We start from the raw sequence: 20,712 nt of genomic DNA on the forward strand, positions 1-20,712 counted from the left end.
AAGGTCTGATAGACCAAAAGCAAGGCAAGAAAAATATATTTGTACAGCACATTCATACACCACGGCAATTCAGTGTGCTTAACAGGATAATAGTAATACAACAAAGGTGAAAGATGTGCTTGCAAGCGATACAAGAGGAACAACATTTTAGAAGTAAGCCTGTGCAATTTAAGTCAAGTTTAATTAAAATAAGATAATTGCATAAATAAAAAAGCACATTAAGTTCTCCCATATTTAGATGTACAGGTAAATTAAATGGAAAACAATTAATAGGCAGATTATGCAGTTTAAAATAGGATTTCTTGTTTTTTTTTTTAGCTTTGACTTGAAAGTGGTCTGTGTTGCATGATAACAAAAAGCTCCTTTACCATGTTTTGCTTTAAATCTTGGAGCGACCAGTGGGCCAGCCCTAGGTGTACCTTAGGGTTCTTGGAGGTTCATTTGGCACAAGCATATCAGATAGTATGTATTTAGGCCCAGAGCTAGAATATATTTTCAGTTTTTGTCATGACCCTGGCAGCAGCATTCTGAATAAGTTGTAGTTGTCGAAGAACTTCCCTAAACCTAACCTCTGTAACTACTACAATTATATAACTTTACATTAAAGACGTAACATCATTAATGGGCTGCTAAGTCGAAAGACAACATACCAACTTTTGTGTGTGCATTTTCATAGGATATCATACGAAGCATGGTATGAGGATATGTTGTCCATAGTGTCGAAAGTGGCACTAAGATACAATCTCTAAGACCTTTGTGACCTTTAAGTACCTTTATGAGGGCAGTCTTGGTGCCATGATAGGGCCTAAATCCTGATTTTAACTTATCAAAGCAATGTTAAACAGTTACAGGTTGATGGTGACCAACATTTTTAATAACCTCAGCTAAAAATGGTGGCTTTTTACATATATCGATAGTTATTTAATGCATTAGCATAAAGACTGTTTTTAAAGAGACTTTATTACTGCAGTGTTCAAAGCTTTTGGAAAAATGCTGGATTGGAGAGGGTTGTTAACTATAACTAATAGTTTCAGGCAATAATGCTCGGAGTAAAGTGAAGCACTGCATAGATGTAAGTGTGCGGGAATCTTTTCTACCACTTTAGACTCATCTATGTTTCCAGCACCTTGCAAAGATTAAGTCAGGTGGAGGGGTAGATGTTGCAATATCTACAAGGAAGTCTTCAACCATTTCTGTGAAGGCTGACAGTCACGTCACTGTTTTTGAAAAGATCAGATTTGGATGTTGGACAATAGGGGCTGTAATCAGAGAGAAAATGCTGTGTTTTCTCATGTAGTCTTAACAATGAGGACATGCCACCAGTTGCAGTCGAGCATGGGCAGTGTGTCTGTGTGTTGGCAGGACAAGCCACCTTAATACCTCTGAAGAGATCAGTAGTGCCTACTGACTGACAGTTGTGTAACAGTCTCAGGTGGCTATGCTGTTCCAGCTATTTCTCTCAGGCTCGCACAACAACAGCGCCATAAAACTCTGAAGCTGACTTCCCCCCTGAGGACAGAGGTCACGTCAGGGATATCAGGAGCTATTTATTGTTGTGTAGAGGCATCAGCATCTTTGTATGAATCTATAGTATGGTCAGCACAATGTACAGAAGGCACCCCTGCAGGGATTGACTTTTCATTGTTATATTTTATAATTATATTAATAATGTTATGGTAATAATAGAATAATATTTTGGTTAAGTTCAGTTTTATCTTCATTCAGCTTTTTGGTTAAATGAAAGTGTTGTGCAAGTTCACACTCTAAAGTTCAGATCATAGAGATTAAAATTTTGTTTGTGAACACATTGAAGGGTTTTTTTTTTAGTGTTTCCCTCAATGAACTTACACACTAACAGACATACAGCAGAACAAGAACAACAACAACAAAGCTTGAAAAAGTCAATTCACATCAGTTTTATTCATGAGTATCCCTGTTTCACAAATCAAAAAATTGCCTCAAGGTGCTTTGCAATCTGTACAGCACATGGCATCCTCTGTCATTTCAAGGCAAGGCAAGATCAAATGTATTAATGTAGGACATTTCATACCCAAAGGCAACCAAAGGGCTTTTCAGATTAGTCAAGTCACCATGTGATGATGCTCTCTCTCATACTTCTGTGTAAAAATATCCTTTAGTGAAGACAGCATGTTTCTGACTGGAAATCATTCATTGGAATCAAACATGGCAATACAGTGATTTCCATTTCACCAAAATTACACTTAAAACATTTTATTTAATTCCTTCCTTCCTTTTCTCTTTATGAGTCTGGACAGATGTGACTGTAAATTGAAACTTGACTGGTTGGTGGAGGCATACAACCACAAGGAAGTAATTCTAGTTTTGTAATTTAGATGACACCCTTCCTACTTTTATGAGTCAACGCTGCCAAAATGTTGAGTTGGCTAGTCACATACATGCAAGCCCATATTCCTGGTGGAATTACTTTGCGACATGAATGGGTGTCTTTGAATTACAAACTGTTGTGCAGTCTTTGGTGTCTGTTAAAGATTGGCTGTAGGGTTTCTGACCCCTAGCAGCAATGTGGAGCAGGGTTTTTTGAGTATAGGTCCATGCGTTATTAGTCTCAGATACCTATAATTTAATTTTGATGGGTTCTAATTACATGTTAACATATCCATTTTGAAATTTTGATGACTTGCAAATAAATGCTACAACTCAATATTCACTAGTCAAAATGTGAATTCTTTATTTCAACAATTAAATTCTCTGTAGTGGAAATATACACTGTTACCAACAATTGAATTGCTATTAGTGGCAATGTTCATTATAAATATCTTCAATTGTTCTTACATTACAGATAACAAAAATGGAAATCTAAATATCTAAAGTTCAATTCTTACTAGTCAAAATTACATTATGGATATGTTGGCTTGGAATTCTAACTAGTCAAAAAGCAACTGGTAATATGTACAATTTCTGTCACTGCTACAAATCAAATGTTAAAATGGCTTCCCATATTGTTACTAGTCATAAATGTAATTTCAGATATCCAAAGTGAAAACCTTTCCAGATATCCATAATGTTATTTTAGCAGATATCCACAATACATTTTTGGAAATCTGCAATTTATAGTCGTAATGCCAATTGTGGATATGGATAATAACATGTTTACTTGTTAAAATGTATTTTGGATGTTCAAAATTACATTATGAATATCTGGAATGGTTTTTCATTCTGGATATCTGAAATTAAATTTATGAATACTAACAACTGAACTGTAGATATCTGAAATGCAAATTAAATGCAAACCTTCCCATCTACCTGGTGGTACACCCACCTCATCAACTACCACTACAGCACTGGTTAAAACAGCTTACCAAAGGGCCTCTAAAATCCTTTAAATGCATTAATCTGTTACTCTAACTGGACTTCCTGCATGTATTTGTCTCACCAGTACGTTAAGTAATACTCCCCGACCAATGTGCATTGTTTTAACACATGGTTGTTTTAGATCTGAACATCCACTCGGCTTGTATCAATCTATGTGGCCTAGCCACAAAGAGTGCATGCTTTTGAGATTCTTAGCAAATTCACATCACCTTGCCACAAAGAAGACCATGTTAACCCAGTTGGCACTAGATGTCGATGTGATGTCAAATAGACTTTGGACTCTTACGTTGAACAGATGTTAAATGTTAGTTGGAATGAAAATTGGGTTCACGATACTTAAATGTTTAATGACGTTAGAGTTTTATGTTGTGTGGACATTATGATGTTCTGCAGATGTTGTTTTTTTTCTCCATGTTTGTAGCCAGTGAGGAAGCAACAAGTTATCCAGCTCACCTACAGTAATTACATTGTTGATCTGTTAAACAGCTGACTTATGGGTTGTAATGAAGGAAAAATGGTGCACATGCTTTATGTTTGACTTTAATATCTCCTGAAGTTGTTCACAATATAAATGAGTCATATTTGGTTCTCTGTACAATAAAGAATACAACAGTTTTCAGCAGAAAACAAATTTAAACTTTACATGGATTTACAGTATAAACAATCTTAAAAAAAACATTGGCTCTAAAAAAGGGAAAAGGTATAAAAAAAATATCAGTGCAATACATATCAGATTTTCCTGGAACCAGTATTAGCAGGACACACTCCTACATCTCTGTATTAATTTTGTTCCTAACCTATTAGGCAGATGGTAGGCATGGATAGGCTTGGACATAGACATGTCAACCGGCACCAAAACGGGGCTGTCCTCGCCTAGTTCAGTTGTTGTACTTGATATGGAAAACCTCTCATTCTTTTTTGGGTGTGTAGTGTTTCCAGAGATATCTATATCTGTCTCCAAATCGACATTTGGGCTGGAGAAGACTCGCCATCTCCTCAGAATCTTCTCCAGTGTATCTGTGTTTGACCCCCAAAGTGCTTCGTGGCACTTGGGTAAGAAATGGCAGAAGATGATGCCATAGCTAGACACTAGAATGGCTGAAGCCTGCACAGAAGTGCCTTGTTCACTGTTGGTGATATAGACTGGGACAAAACATACCCATACAAACAAGTACATCAGCATGCTAAAAATGATGTAGCCTGTTTCGCTAAACTCCTGAGGAACCTTCCTGCCTTTGACGGCCAGCAGGAAGCCAACAAATGCTAGGAGAGCTATGTAGCTCAACATAATGCCAAAACCTATGTATGTGGCACCTTCACTACACTGCAGTAGTTTCATCATGCTTTGTGGGGATGGAGGTGTGTCATCAATATCAGGAGAATCAAAGATCAGCCAGAGAAGACAGATGATCCCCTGGAGAGAGGTTATGACGATGACAATTAGAGGTGGTCGGTAAAGTTTGTGTAGTCCTTGGTTCGTCAGCTGACCAAACGGAAGGAAAGCCAGAATGGTACGAAAGGCCTTGACTATGATACAGGAGACACACAGGGTGAACCCCATGGCATACATTACCTGGCGGGCCCGGCAGAGATGTACATTGGGCTTGCCCATGAAACATATCACACTTGCGAAGCTCACTGACAGACCAGCCATCATCACACAGGACAATCTCACCTCCGCTCTTTTCATGGGTGAGGACTTTCTGTACACCAAAAAGATAATGAAGATAACTATCAAGAGCAAGGTGCCAAAGCCTGCAGCAGCCATCATGGCGATGGGATGAGGATCGCTCCATCGCATGTAGGACTCCAATCTTGGCTTGCACTGAGTCCAACCCTTGAGAGACCAGGTTCCATTCGGACACTTTTTGCAGATATGGAGATCTGTTAGAGAAAATGGTGATGAACATATTAGCCAAAATAAGGCCATTGTGTGTATGAGTGTATGTATCTATCTGTCCACAGCTAATCTCGCAAACTACTGGACCAAGTAGCCTTATGTTTGTTTATGCATTTATGACTGTATGGTCAAAGCTCCATTGTGGTTACATTGATTCACAATTATGGCCGGTTAACTGTTTGTACCATCACTCCTGGCTCTTCTTAATGGTTGGTAGTTTTCTGGAAATCAGCTAAAAACAACAAGCCTTAGTGTTGCAAGCCACATTTTGGTCTTAGTCATGGTTCAAAAACTGCCATCCATAAAATGGTTTGGTCAATACACAGTGAGTGTGTCAATTGCTTTTGTTGTCTTCACCACTATCTTGACTGCAAGGTAACAATTCCACCAGCCATAGCTGTGCCACATTCCGGCCACCATCGCTGCAACCCAGTTTATTCCATCTGCCACATGGTGTCATACCACACCTGGTAACATTTAAGAAGTGGAGTGTTTTGCCTGCCCAATTTTGCAGACTTGCAGATTTTGTTGATTTGGTTATTTTTTTTCTTAATATTTGTGCCTCTACTCTAGTAGGTCGCTATGTAAATAAATTATGTCTTTTTTTTATGGTAAATGGACTTGCACTTGTATTGGGCCTTTCTAGTCGTGTGACCACTCAGAGCACTTTTACACTACATGACATTCACCCATTCACACATACACATTCATACACTGGTGGCTGAGGCTACCATAAGGTGCCACTTGCTACTCAGTGAACCAGTTCACATGCACTCACACGGGGCTCAGTGTCATGCCCAAGGATACTTCAACATGCAGAGTGGAAAAGCTGGGGATCTTCTGATAAGTGGATGACCCGCTCTACCTCCTCAGCCACGGTTATTATTTCCTACTTTGTTATGCTGTAGCCTACAGGCAGAGTTAAAAGTCCAGCTATAAACAATGAGCAGGAAAACTGGATCTGCTTTTGCAACCCACCATGGCTCTGTCAAAAATAGATGAGGGCCATATTTTTCTTTGCTATTTGGGTGCTTCTGAAAACATGCTGCACCATGTAAGATGGAATTATTACAAGAATTGTCTAGAGTGGCTGTGGTCAGCCCCGGCAGCCGTCTGGCAGACCTCAGCACTCTCTTTTTATTTGAAAACAGACCTCATATAAACAGCATTATTCAAATGTTGGCCAAGCATACAGGCACAGCCAAAATTTCACCTCTCAGAGACCTGTTGTCTCAAGTCGGTTTATATTTTGATAGGATATTTGTACGTTTTCCTACATAAAATGATGCACTCACACTCATTCGTAGGATATCCTACAAACCATTCTATGAGGATACTTTGATTTTGAAGGTAAACTATAACATTAAAATCAATTGGTCAGTCAAGCATACCATAGGCATCTGAATAGGTCCCCATTCTATGAGGATACTTGAAGCTAAACTTTAACATTGAAGTCAGTTAGTCATTCAGGCATACCATAGTCATCTGAATAGGTCCCTTCTGCACACAGGGTGCAGTTGTAACAGCAGGATACATTCAAGATCGTCTTTACCCAGCCAGGGGCGCAGGGCGTTGAGCATCTACACTGAGGGATCTGAGAAAGCAAGACAGAACAAGAGTGATCAGTCTGAGGAGAGATGGCCTGTACATTTTTAAGTAATTCTTTCTTCACTAAAGATTGTCTTTCTAAAAAGCTGAAACACACTGAGGTTTATAGGGGAGACCAGGGACAGTTGCAGAATTTTCCCAGTAAATAAAAAAACATTAATCAATCAAATACTCAAATGAAAAAGATTGTGACTATTCATTCTTTTTTTTTTCTAAACAACAATAACCTTTTATCTTTAGGCCACATGATAAAAAACAGATTGAGGGCTGTAAAATTATAATGCAAGGATATCATTTATGGGTAGAACAAAAACAGTATACTCCAATAAGTTTCAGCATGACATTAGAATGGATGAGTTTGAGGACAGCCTGAAACTCATCCATTCTAGGCAGAATGTGTAATGCAGAATTCATCTTCATCAGATGAGTCCTGAATTTCCTGTCTCTACCTGTATTGGGTTTTTTTTTGTCCTTAAAATTTAAATTTTCTGAGCTTTAGACCTGCTTTTTCACTCACTATTAGCATGCAGTTGATTATCATTGACTTAGCATCTAGTGTATTGAGACCTTCAGAATTTTAAAATATAGCCTAAATGAAATTAGCGCAGGGATGGTTGTAGCAAGGCATTACAATGGCCTCAGTATCACCAGCTATGTTTTAGTTTGACATGTTAGCCATTTCTAATCTGAGCTCACAAAACAGTGATTCCAGGCATTTGATCTTTGGACAGTATCCAAAAAACACGTGATAGAAAAGTTAAATTTCTACCTCAAAAAAGCACTTTTCTATGAAACTTCCTCTAGGAGTTTAAAATGTGGTTCCTTTTTTGAAAGCAAGAAGACAATCAAACTGAGCATGTGCACAGTGAGTGCAGTTACTTTAACTTGTTTCTGATTTGAGGAATTCCGGGTGTCATAACCATCCCAATTAACGTCTGTCTCTGGCCTCACCATTGTAAAAAATATAAGAGTATCTGTTACTGGAAAATGAGCCCTTTCTTGTCAGAGGTTGCGCTATAGTGCTGCTACGAAGTCCCTTCTTTATGCTACCTTTGCAGTTTTACACAGAGCCAAACAACGGCAGCATCATGCTGCTCCAGTGTATAATTTTATACAGCAAGCTGGCATCACGGAAGGAAAAGAGGCAGGCCTGTGACAGTGACAGGCATGACATAGAACATATGCGTTGGCAGCTGTTCTTATTTGAGTTAGCTGCTAACTGCCAACAGCTACTTTTAAAATCTCCCATGAGGGTTGCAGGCATAACACATTGTAAAAACATCACACCTGTGCCGCCCATGATCCGTCCTGCCAGCTGCCCTGTTCATACAGACATCTGTTACTGCCCCCAGTGCTGCCCTAAAGGCGAGACAACTCTGTCCCCCTATTCCGTGATTTTACCTTTCATACAGAACAGAAAGGCGGCATAATGGTGTAAAATTCCTGCCGCGAAAAGCCAGTATAAAGGGGCTATAGAGACTATATTGTTTGCATTCAACAGCTACAGCTTCCCTGTGTCTTAAGGCCCTGACACACCAAGCCAACGGTCGGCCGTCGACCAAAGTCGAGCTGTCGGTGAGCGTCTGTCGGCCTAGTTTTTGCACCGTCAGCACTTCGGGGTCGGCGTCGGCGGCTTTTCAGCCGATTGAGCATGTTGAATCGGCGGCGGAGCTCGTCAATGAGAGAGATCACTCTGATTGGCTGTTCAGGTTTTATTTCCTCGCTCCTGTAGCGAGTGAATCTTCCTGTTGTGAAACCGAGGCTTCCTCCTCAGGCTCCACTTCACTCAGCTGCCCACAGACCCGCTGCTTTTTCCCACTTTAACCTGAATAACAAACCGGAGCTAGCTGGGAGCGGCTAGCGGAGCATTAGCCGCAGCATGACTGGAGGGAAGCACAGCCAGTTAGACTCTGCTAGCCTCCCAGCTAGCCCCGGCTTTCCGTTTGGATTCAAACAGAGGGCTGGGGCTAGCTGGGAGCGGCTAGCGGAGTGTTAGCCGCAGCATGACCAGAGGGAATCACAACCAGTTAGCCTCCGCTAGTCTCTGAGCTAGCCCCGGCTCTCTGTTTGGATCCAACCGGAGCCCTGAGCTCTGGTTTGTTATTCAGGTTAAAGTGGGAAGAAGCAGCGGGTCTGTCGGGCAGCTGAGTTAAGTGGAGCCTGCAGAGGAAACAATGGGACCGTCTGGGTGTAATAGTCCGTGGAGGTGCTGTGGTGCTCAGCTGCACAGTTAGGAAACCCCTCGGCTGACAGGATGTACCACTCTGTCACTCCACTCTCTCTCACGCAGGTGCAGAACCTACGTGCTAATTGGCCGTCGGATGTAGTCCATGTAGTGTGTTCAAATGCAACTGACACAGGCGACATAGATGACGCAACAGTTGGCTTTCGTTGCTGCTAGTTCTAGCCACTGGCACTCTCTCAAATTCTCATGTGAGCCATCTTTACAGAGAAGAATACAGAATACAAAGAATTATTGTTTTATCATATGACAATGTTTTTTGTCCGGCGAAAGATATCTGCAAGCTAGATTCCTATATTGCTAAGGATGTTCATAGTCCCCAGATGATTTCCTAAAGGCTCAGTACACATTCAACACTACACATAACATCTTTTTCCTCAGCGATGGCATCTTTTTCAATTGCTCTCAATGAGAAGAGACTAGAGAGCACAAAAGCACCATGCACAGGATCTTTCTTCAGAACGCTCCGGCATTTTTGCGCGGCTGCTCTAAGTGCTTCTAGTTGAAAATCTCTGGACTTTTCAGAAAGGCCCTGGTGATGTCACTGCCACTCCTTTACCTAGGCCACGGTCACAACAAAGACAGAAAAGCCCAGTTGTGGGAGCAGATCAGCCGGTGGACACTGAATGTTGATCAGTGTGTTGTACTTTTATCACTGTACTGTAAGCTTCTCGGCAAATGTAGTCAACCCTCTGTTAATTTACTGTTACGTTAGCTATCTAGCTAACACTGATGTCATTATATTGTTGTCATAGAAACATAACCTACATGCAGCCATCACTGAAAAAAATAAAACAAACAGACAAACAAACAAACAAAAAAAAAAAAACACTGAGAAATGCTGGGATGAAGCCCTGCCACCTTTCTTCTGCTCAAGAAAAATCCTGTGTAGACACAGGCCCTAATATATTGTCCCATCACATATAAAGGAAAAACTGTATATACCTGTTCTAAATGGCCATACAAGGGAAGGTAGTAAAAAAAAACAAAACATGCCATTTTAGCCTCCTCCAGGCTACATCCTGCTGCCTCTCTGATCCCCCTTAGATAACTCTGTGTCTTTTGCATGTCTGTGTAGTTCCAGTGCTATTTATTGTACAAATGGCGATAATGGTACGAACTTAAAGTGATAGTTCAGGTTTTTGGACATGAAGTTGTGTGAAACGCTGACCATCTGTAGCTCTGATGTGACAGTGTCACTACTCTCAACGAGCCTCCTGCTCTGAGAAATGGCCCGTAGCTTACCGGAGAAAAAGTAGTTCTGAAGATGTACGGGGGACACGTAACCAAAAGGTTTTAAGCTACAAAAAAGTATGCATGTGTTTTGTTAGACTATTTCAATCATTTTAAAACATCCCCGCATTACGTCAGACCTTGCTATCAATTGGGACTATTTTCTGGCCAGTATCACTCCGCCGTGCAGGCCCGCAAGACAGCACGGCAACAGAAATCAATAAGACAGTTCATCACCACGCCGTGCAGGTGCGCAGGATAGCAACGGCTAACGAAAACTACATTGGCTGTTTCCAACAGAGAACCAGTAGGCTATTATTAGTGAGGAAAAAGATGTACTAGCCCTATATATACCTACTACTACAGCGCGAACACCGGCTCAGGCTCACGACACACCCTCGTCAGCTGCTGTAGGTAAACAGAGGAAGCAAGCGTGCTGTCTTGCGGCCCTGCACGGCGGAGTGATACTGGCCAGAAAATAGTCCCAATTGATAGCAAGGTCTGACGTAATGCGGGAATGTTTTAAAATTAGTGAAATAGTCTAACAAAACACATGCATACTTTTTTGTAGCTTAAAACCTTTCGGTTACGTGTCCCCCGTATATCTTCAGAGCTACTTTTTCTCCAGTAAGCTACGGGCCATTTCTCAGAGCAGGAGGCTCGTTGAGAGTAGTGACACCGTCACATCAGAGCTACAGATGGTCAGCATTTCACACAACTTCATGTCCAAAAACCTGAACTATCACTTTAAGCACAGTCTCCTCTCAAAGGCCTCAAGGTGTTGCACTCTGTAACACTGGTATGACTGAGGGATTGTCTGTTTTGGAGAGCTATGATTATTCCACCATCACAGAGGGGTTCTCAGAGTGTTTTATGATCTAACAAGCAGTTTAAAGTATGAGGGCCGTAATGAGCTGATTACCACTTGCCCTTTTCTCTTGCCTCAGGTACTGCCTTGCCTAAGGACAGTGACTACACTGACTACTGCAGCAGTCAAACCTATGAATGGATGCTGTAAGTATGGTGATGTCTTACCGTGGTATTGCCTGTTGAAAGCCAGGTGAAATTTTTAATATCGAGTTCAATTTCTTTATTAAGGACACTGTATTTCCCAATCCTGAGAAAGCTTCTGTGGTCTCCATCTTTTTTCCATGTGATCAAATCATAAAAATTTACAAAATCACCATATTCATCAAAGTAGAAATTGTGGTTGTCATACTCAAAGTTAACATTCTTCAGCTCTTGAAGAAGCTGCAAAGCAAAGGGGAGAATGGCAATTAAAATGGTCCTTTTGCAGTGGTTGGTAACCGTAGTATACAATTTCCCACTATCTAACTATAATTCACAAGAATTCTAAGGGACAGAAACACACACAACATTGTAATTCCTACATTATAAGGAAGCTACACTTACAAATTTAAATCTGTTTTCTTCTGTGCATGATATCAGTACTCACCTTCCATGGTTGGAAGTCAATTTCTCCCGAGCATGAAGAACTGTTGCACTTTAGTAGCTTTTTGAGAGCATGTGCTACAGCCTGCACAGCTACTTTGTGAAGGAAGGCATCACTGGTATCCAGAGCCTTTACAAGATAGTCATCAGTTTGCTCTTGGGGATCCGTGAAATTACATGCATTGCCAGATTTTATTTCCAGGAGATCAGGTGGGGGACAATAGGATGGAGGCTTGTTTGAAGAACATTCTGGGGTGCAGTTGAATCTCAGGTTCTTGTATTCTTCAATGAAGCGGTTATACCCTCCTGGGGTTGCTGTGAGATTCTTGAGATAATTATCAAATGATTCACTCTTGTGTGAAACAAAAGTAAAGCCCAAGATGTCCCCAACCTTGTTGATGCCAACCATTTGGGCAAGGGTCATGCTCCTGGACCAGGCATCACTGGCAATCCAGATCCTTGATGTGTTGGTACTGATCATTTCCTTAAAGAGGGCCTTCACCAGCTCTTCCCTAATGATCAGCAGTACCACGTGGGCAGTGGAGGAGCGGATCTGCTGGGCAACTTGCTTGATACGTTGATTGCTTTCTGAATGATCGAGGTAATGAGGCAGCACCTCTTGGAAGGCCAAACATACACTATTTTCCTCAGCAGCCCCAAGGAAGCTCTGGAAAGCTGCTCTGCCATATTCGTCGTCACCATACACAACCCCAACCCAGTTCCAGCGATAGTAATGCATAATTTTGGCCAGTGCTTTGGTCTGATGCTTATCACTAGGAACAGTGCGCATAAAAACTGGGTAGCGTGTCTTATCACTCAGCTCTGGTGAGGATGATGTGCTGCTCAGCTGAAAAGAAGATATAATTTATACAGAAATTATTTTAAATACACACAAAATAAAAAAATAAATATAAACTGTAAGCATGGTTTACATTTGTCAATCACATTCCTAGAATTTGTAATGGCACCCAAAAATCCCCCCAAATCCCCAAATTTCCAACCAACACATTTTGTTTTATATTTAAATGACAAAATTAAGGAGTACATCTTTATATCTTAGTGGTATTAGTAATATTACTATATCTAACATAGTACTAAAATAGTACAAATGTTACCAATAGCCCACTACAAACTTCTGAATCAAATTTAAAAATACAATCACAAGCAGTGATTCTGGCATTCAGGCCACCATGAATGATCAAAAGTTTTGACGGTTTTTGACATCTGCATTAAAGATAACATGTATTATGACAACTGGACAGACGCTCATTCATTTACAACCAATCCTGCTCTGGGGTGTGCTTTCTTTCAGCAACGCCATTACCCCCTATCAGCCAATTTCAAAAACTTTCCAAAAAAAATCCATAGAGAAGAACAGGTGTGAATTTGGACACACTATGTGTCATTCGGGCCCATAGGGTTAAAAATATAGTTTGGTAAGTTTTGGACAAACTGTTCAGATTTAAAGTAAAATTTGCATTTGGCCCATGCACGTTTGGAACTGATGGCTCCCCCCCATGAGTGATTTTAAATAGTTTTACACATGTGGTTTAACATTGTTATGTAACATATTGTGCAAGTTTCAAATGATTAGACAAACAATTTTTGATTTATAGTCTGATTTATACTAAGCCATGCCCATTTTTTTGCATTTATACTTTCAGGGTATGTTTCTGGTACAGATGTGGAGAAATCATGGCAGTTTCGAGATGATTGGCCCAACAGTTGCCATGTCCCTTTTAAAGTTTATTGGTAAATATCTAGAAAACTAAATATGATATCAATAGGCTTTATGCAACTTCTGATAAGCGTGGTCCAGTAATGATCCAGAGAAAAATTTGATAGGATTCAGACTCACAGTTTAGATGGAGATATCAAAGATGTTTTTACAAAAATTTTAAAATCCCATGTTGGCACCACCTAGTGAGCAATTTCAAAATAGTTTTACACACATGGTCTAACATTTTCATAAAAACATATTCTGGGAGTTTTGTAATGACTGGACAAATTATTTCTGATTTATTGTCTGACTTGTGTTATTCATTAGAGGCTGATTTTGGTACAGGTACTTTAGGTACTTAAAGGGGCCACGCCACTTTAAACGTCACTGGTCAATGTCTTCAAAACGCGATAAGATAAACTGGAGCTTTTGATAAACTTGAATCAATAATGATCTATTGGTAAAAATCTGACCCATGGTTTGGGAGGAGATGTCAAAAATGTGTTTTTCAAAAAAAATTTAAACTCAGGAAAATCTAGTCAGGTGGACCTCAGCCATTTGGGCTTGAACCCCTAAATTTGCTTGTTTTGGGCCTTACCAAGAGTTAGACAAGGAAATCATACCAATTTAATCTCTGACTTCAGATTGTTCCAGGATATGCTTGACTGTAACACAAACACAGGAAGCTGGCGCAAACAGCTAGCCTCTGACAAAATGCCGAAGATATCCCTTTCAGCTGTTCCAAATTTGTCTTATTTTAATGCTATAGCAAGCTAGGCAGCTATATTTAAAAAAAAAACAAAAAACTTGTGTTATATAATTGGAAAAATCCTGCCAATTCGTTGTGGGAATAGGACTTCTCAGGTGTTGGGCCTATCAGTACCTGATCTGTCACGGCTGGCTGTTCGATACTTTGCATGTGCAACCCTCAACTGTGATAGTTTTTCGATCAGCGTGACGAGGAAGTGGCTGACTTCTTTATGCTATGCATTTCAGAATCTTGGAGTAAATACACTGTGGCTGCGGTTTCTGATTTATTGTAATGAATATGAATTAAAAAAAACAACAATCTTTTGGTTCTTTTGCTCTGAGGAACCTTACAGACTAAAACAATATGAATAAGTTACATGGTAATTGAGGAATGGACATCAACAACCCGCTTTGATACATCACAAGAACAAGTCTTAATCAATAACATTTTGAATTAAACATCGTTTTTCTGGAGCTAATGATGGAAGTCGCCAGCACAGATCAGGCACTGATGGCGCTGTTGTACTATAAAAAAAATCTACACATGTAAATATGACAGCTTTGGAGTCTCTGGAAGGTGTCTTTGATGAAGCTGGGCTGACCATTTCCATTTGCTTTCATTATATGTGCTATTCAGTGATAAACATTATCTGTTCATTGCTTCTGTTATTAGTGGTAATAAGCCTCATAGATATGGTGAAGACGGCCCTGCTCCACCCACTGATAGGTTCAGAAGGCTGTTATCAGCCTATTCAATGTTTATTACCAGTTCATTAGATTCCACTTTCACTTTCCTTAGTGTTATTCACCAGAACCAATATGGTTAGGTTTAGAAAAAGATCATGACTCAAATCCTGGTGAAACAACTATGTGTGACCCACCCGCCACCACTCTCTTTCACCATATGTGAAAGTACTTTCCTGCAGAAAGCCTCTCTAGCAGAAAGTTTAATTTCCTGGCTTGATAATGGCCTTCTCAACTAAGCAGTAGGTATGGCAGGCCCCTACTAACCCATATGTATGACCCTTATCACCCCTAAAAACTGCCTTTTAATAGCCTCAAATTGATCACCCACCTCCCTATAAGAAGCCACAGATTTTTCCCTAATTTGTTGTAGTATATTGCAGCTTAAACATTAAAGTCTCCACAGCTAACACCAGTGCATTAATCACCCAGAAATTCTTATGATAGCTGAATGAGTGATCATGAATGACAGTGGCAGTAAAATGTATCAGCCTGTTCTCATTACCAGGTCGTCAAATGTAGACGCTTTGTCACACCCCTGTAAACCTTGGTGCCTTAACCTAACCATAACCATTTCACAACATTAACCACACATTACGACGTTTCACCCAGGACACAACTGTGCGTCACATACGGATGCGAAAGGGTCATTCTTAAGGAGATGCAAAGAGTGCCTTCGGCGTCAGTATCACACCGATGGACGTGAGAAAATGTCAGTATTTGACGACCTGTGATGAGAACATGTTGAATGTGCTTGCTAAAGAGACAGTATTTGCGACTTACTAGAGGGACCATGTACACATTAAGCAGTCTGGCCACAGCAATGGTCACCTCAGAGTATACAGCTCCCAAAATAATCTTGACTCTGGGCCTGTAGTCGGTGTAGTCGCACTCCACATCTAGAGAGCTGTTGACTGCGAGCATGGGTCCCACATTCTGTAATGCCTTGCTTGCAGAGGAGCATGTGTCACACAGCAAATATCCCAGACGCACTCCTGGGAGGAAGCCAGCTGCATTTATCTTCTCAATTTCATGGATTGCAGCCAAGGATCTCATAAATGACTGCAGATCAAAGCTGAAAATGGACAACGTAGAAAAACATTAATTTCTCTGTGCTAGAGGCAAAAGAAGCAAGCTGTATACACATGTACATCTTTTAAGACATTTTGATTAGAGGTGTTTTAGCTTATAGAGGAAGTCTTCAAAAGACCATGATGGGGAAACCTCCAGCTGAACTTTCTGAAGATCAGAAATCTTTGTTTAGAGTCATCAAGATCAAAGCACTGGAAAAAGGTGGGAAAAGACCACATCCTCAGACCTCGAATAAGTGAAAAAGTAAAATTCCAGAAGTACAATTTACAGATACATGTACTCCAAGAGGAAAAAAGTGGAAAAGAGGTAGGCAATGTAGTCAATTGAAAATTAGAATGATACATCATAGAAAAAAATGGTTACAAATCATCTTTCCCTCTCATAAATTGTAAAATTGTTGCCAAATAAACTTTTTTTTTCAGTGTAATAGCACTAAGACTGTGTCCTCTTTGGGGTTTTTTTCTCAGTCTCAAGACAATAGAGGTGAATAGAATTTAGTTGGTGCTCACAGTATTGATTAATTACATTGAGACCTAAAAGGGTAACACTCTCTATGAAGACCACATCTATTTTATAAGGTCATTCATAGTGAATTATAATGCATTTATAATGCTCTACAACTACACTCATAAACACACATAATGCTCCCTGATGAACTATATCAACAGTCACAAAACAATATAGATGCGACTAACAATGAATTATAAGTGTCTGTCTTATGGATGCTCGTGACTAGTTGTAAACGAGAGGATGACTGATGGGGCTTATAATATCACCTGTATACACCTCAACCATCAACTGTAGTAAGGACTCATAGCATGTGATAATAGTTAATGCAGTATCACCAGTTAAAAAAATTGGGCATCTTGCGAAGTCACTATTTGCAAGATTGTTAGCTTGAAAAAGGAAAAAAAATAGAAATTGTTGCAGCTTTTTAAAATCCCCAAGGGATATACTTTACTATAGCTAGTTAGCAAGCTAACAACTTTCCCCATTTCAAATAAGGCTGCTAGGTAAGCTAACGTTAGCTACTGTAATGTTTGCAATAGCCCACAAACTAACTGTACATTTCAGCTGAGGATTTCTTCTTTCTAGCTATGGACCCGCCATGTCATTGGTCCGACAGCCCATTGGTCCGACATCCCATTAGTCCGACGTCCTGTTGTTCCGATATGTGATTATACTAGGCTATACTGTATTTGTGTACCATAGAGAATCAGCAAACGCAACAAAAGTAGGCTACTGGTCGAGATACAAGTGTCATAGAGAGAAGAGAGTGAAACACCATAACCTCCTGTTATTAACTCTGGGGTCCGGGTTGTGTGGGGAGCTCTCCGCGGTGCTGAACGGCTCCCGGCGGGCGTATTTCTGCCTTGATGGTGCGCCGCGACCGGCTCTGGGTCAGCTGGGAAAGGCTTGAGGCGAAGCAGGCTTACGGCTTATGTGTTTGTCACTTTCTTTTTCATTTTAACCCACACCATGATCTTTTCCTGACCCTAGTGGTTTTTGTGCCTAAACCTAACCAGACCTTAACCACAGGGCGTCATGATGATTTCGGAACGGACTTCGGAACAATGGGTTTAATATGGTCAGAACAATGGGATGTCGGACCAATGGACAGTTCCCCTTTTCCTGACCCTAACCAAGTGGTTTTTGTGCCTAAACCTAACCAGACCTTAACCACAGGGCATCATGATGATTTCGGAACAACGGGACTTCGGAACAATGGGTTTAATATGGTCGGAACAATGGGATGTCGGACCAATGGGCTGTTCCCCTAGCTAGCTAGCTTCTAGCTTAAGTAATATGGACTGGTTAATGCCACTGAAGCGACTGTGTCGTTTCTCTTAGAATGTGGAAAAGGAGGAGAAAGTGGAGTTGTGGAGTGAACAGGAGTGCCTCTTTGACATGTCCTCGCATTTGTGCTACAATAGAGAAGGGAAAGAAAAAGTTGATAGAATTTGTTGTAGCCCAAAAAATCCCCTGCAAGTATGCTGTATGCTATAGCTAGCTAGCTAACCACTGTATAGGCTAGTTGCAAGCTAACATTAGCTACTGGAATGTTAGCCTATGAGCTAACTGTATGTTTCAACTACAGATTACTAGCCTCAAAAATCACATCATGTAACCACTTAAATGAGTAAAGCTAGAAATCTTCAGCTGAAATGTACAGTTTGTTTGTAGGTTAATAGTAAACATTCAAGAAGCATTAACTTGCAAGTAGGTTAACCTTGTTTGGGATGGGGCTGGTGGTTAGCTAGCTCTGTGACACTCACTCGGGATTTTCGAGGGCTGCGACAATTTCTCTCCACGTTTTTTACCTCTTTGAAGCTAACAGTCTTGCAAATAGTGGGTCTGCAAGATGCCCAGTCTTTGCAAAATCTGCTCCTGTGACTAAAAGCTCTTTGACTCATGTCATATTGTCTTTAGATGTGAGAGGGTGTCACACTTTAGATTTTAAAAGTATTTTCAAAGTATTCTAGTGTAGGCATTAATCACTTCAGTGTGTGTGTGTGTGTGTGTGTGTGTACACACACATAGATATTCTGAATAATCTGGTTAAGTACTTTCTACCAAAGGAATGGTGAGGTATCTGTGAACATCACAAACTCCGTTCACCTCCGTGGTTGAATTGTGGCGGTTGGGGTGGAGACAGATATTTCAAATTCTCTGACTGCATAGATACCACTGGAGGGAAGAGTCAACGTGTGTTTTTCATTTAACCCAACAGTTACCTTTCTGGAAATGTTACACTTTTCTTTGTTTAGGTTAAAATGTTATAAATAAGCTGATGGCACACTAAAATGTAAGTGAATTCCACCAGAGATAAATACTACTAATATTGCATTCGGACCAAATGCTATGATTGGCCGAGCATCCTGTCTGTCTTCCCCACGTGGTGGCCTCCGACTGACGTAACCACTTGCATAAAGCAAAACATATTTCCTCTGCTAGCTGGATGAGTTTGCAAATCCTGTGAAATCTGGAACATGGGCTGAGGTGAAAGGAACTGTTGTTAGTTTTACTCATTAAAGTGGTATTTATTAATAATTCAGTGAGCCTACTTTGTAAAGAGGGCCTCTGATAAAGGCACGTTAGGCTATGTGTTATTTATGACGTATAGTTTTAATTTATTGAGGAATGACTTCTTTTCGTAAATTGATTGATCAATCAATCAAGTTAAAATTAATAGTAAAAAACTGAGAAGAAATGTACCCAAGTGCTCTCAAATACAAAAACAGAACAAATTAAGTCAAAAAGAGATCATAGCAATGACAGAAACATGTAGACTGAACCAAGAGGTTATGACACCTACCCCTCTCAAAATACATAGGCTACATGATAAGACTTGTGAAAATATACATCATCAAGTTATGCATGTAGCTACACAAATTTGCCCCTTGTGTTTCTTTTTTTGTAATTCATGTAGCATAAAGTATATCACTCATATTTTGTTATGTTATTTTGTTATGTTTTTAAAAATGTATGAGCCACAGTTCACATTGTTGATTTTCTTTATCAAGTGTTAATGAATATGGCTGTATGAAATGGGGGTTTCCAAAAATGATTTCATTCCAAATATCAGCCATTTCTTAAAATTACTGAAAATATTTTTTCTCACAATTACTAATAACAGTACAACCCACATACTTCAAATGCAAGACATACTTCTTGACACATATATAAATAGCATCTAATGTATCTGTTCTTGTACTCACTCTGAGCATTGGAAGTTTCCAGGTCTAATCCGTTCTTGGAGACCGGTCACTTTTCGATGAGAAGGCAGCATCATACCTATTATAACGTCCCCGGGGGCTTCAGCCCCGCAGATGGGCTCAGCAAAGTCACATCCATCCACACTGCTCAGTATCATCAGGGCCGAGAAAAGGCTGCACAGTATCTGCATCTTGAATGGTGCAGGTGAAGAGGCACATCTAGGATGTGTCTCTCACATGGAATCTGGAAGGCACTAAACACAGTGTTCTGCAAACCTGTTTTAAAGCGGAACTGAAAAGAATGTTTTATGTGAGAAATGTTGCCCTGCAGGCATTTCCTTATGTGCATGCTCAAGGAAGTATCAAATAAAAACTTTAATTAACACAATTGTTGGATAGAATAATGAAGACGATCGTTTCTGTGGTTGCTGAAGTAGGGTCAAGGCACTTGGGAGTGGGTGTCTCAGTAAATGAGTGATTGGATCAACCAGTCAAAAAATGCTGGTTGTTTATTTGCTCCATATTCTGATAAAAGCAATGTCATTCTCATAACTGTTAGCTTTTTGAACTGGTATGCTCTTTGTTTCATGTGACAGCTCTGCAACAACTGTGTTGGTGTTTATGCCTTCAGCTTGGCTGGGCTCTCTCTTTTTTTACAGTGAAGTCTGAGGGTGGAGTGCCTAGCTTCTATTAGAATAATGAATAATTTGTTGTCAGACCTGAATTAACCATGCCAAAAAATCTGGCAGGACAAGAAAACATGTCAGCAGGGCGGCAGGCATAAGATGCTGGAGCCAGTAACACTGGCAGGCTAAAGACAGCATTCCACAAACTGCTGTGGGACTACTTGCCTTTTTAAACAAATGGATCTTTGTCATTCCCCTTCACTAATGTGATTCTG

The 20,712-nt window shown here is 40.3% G+C and overlaps 1 protein-coding gene across 2 annotated transcripts; it reads right to left on the reverse strand.

Moving 5' to 3' along the window:
• Window positions 1-1,901: 1,901 nt before the first annotated feature.
• On the reverse strand, window positions 1,902-20,042 carry olfcb1 (olfactory receptor C family, b1). 2 transcript variants are annotated; one of them, XM_078174098.1, is made up of 6 exons: window positions 19,815-20,042; window positions 15,835-16,078; window positions 11,794-12,636; window positions 11,373-11,588; window positions 6,731-6,848; window positions 1,902-5,238 (listed from the first exon to the last, which is right to left on the reverse strand). In XM_078174098.1, the coding sequence occupies exons 1-6, from the start codon at window positions 20,000-20,002 to the stop codon at window positions 4,106-4,108; spliced, it is 2,742 nt and encodes a 913-aa protein (XP_078030224.1). In that variant the 5' UTR covers window positions 20,003-20,042; the 3' UTR covers window positions 1,902-4,105. The 2 variants fall into 2 exon arrangements, with proteins under 2 accessions (XP_078030224.1, XP_033505186.2); XM_033649295.2 differs by having other exon boundaries at window positions 15,787-16,078.
• Between the last annotated feature and the right edge of the window lie 670 nt (window positions 20,043-20,712).

This window comes from Epinephelus lanceolatus, chromosome 13 (genome assembly GCF_041903045.1).
Source record: "Epinephelus lanceolatus isolate andai-2023 chromosome 13, ASM4190304v1, whole genome shotgun sequence".
Classification (NCBI taxonomy): Eukaryota; Metazoa; Chordata; class Actinopteri; order Perciformes; family Serranidae; genus Epinephelus; species Epinephelus lanceolatus.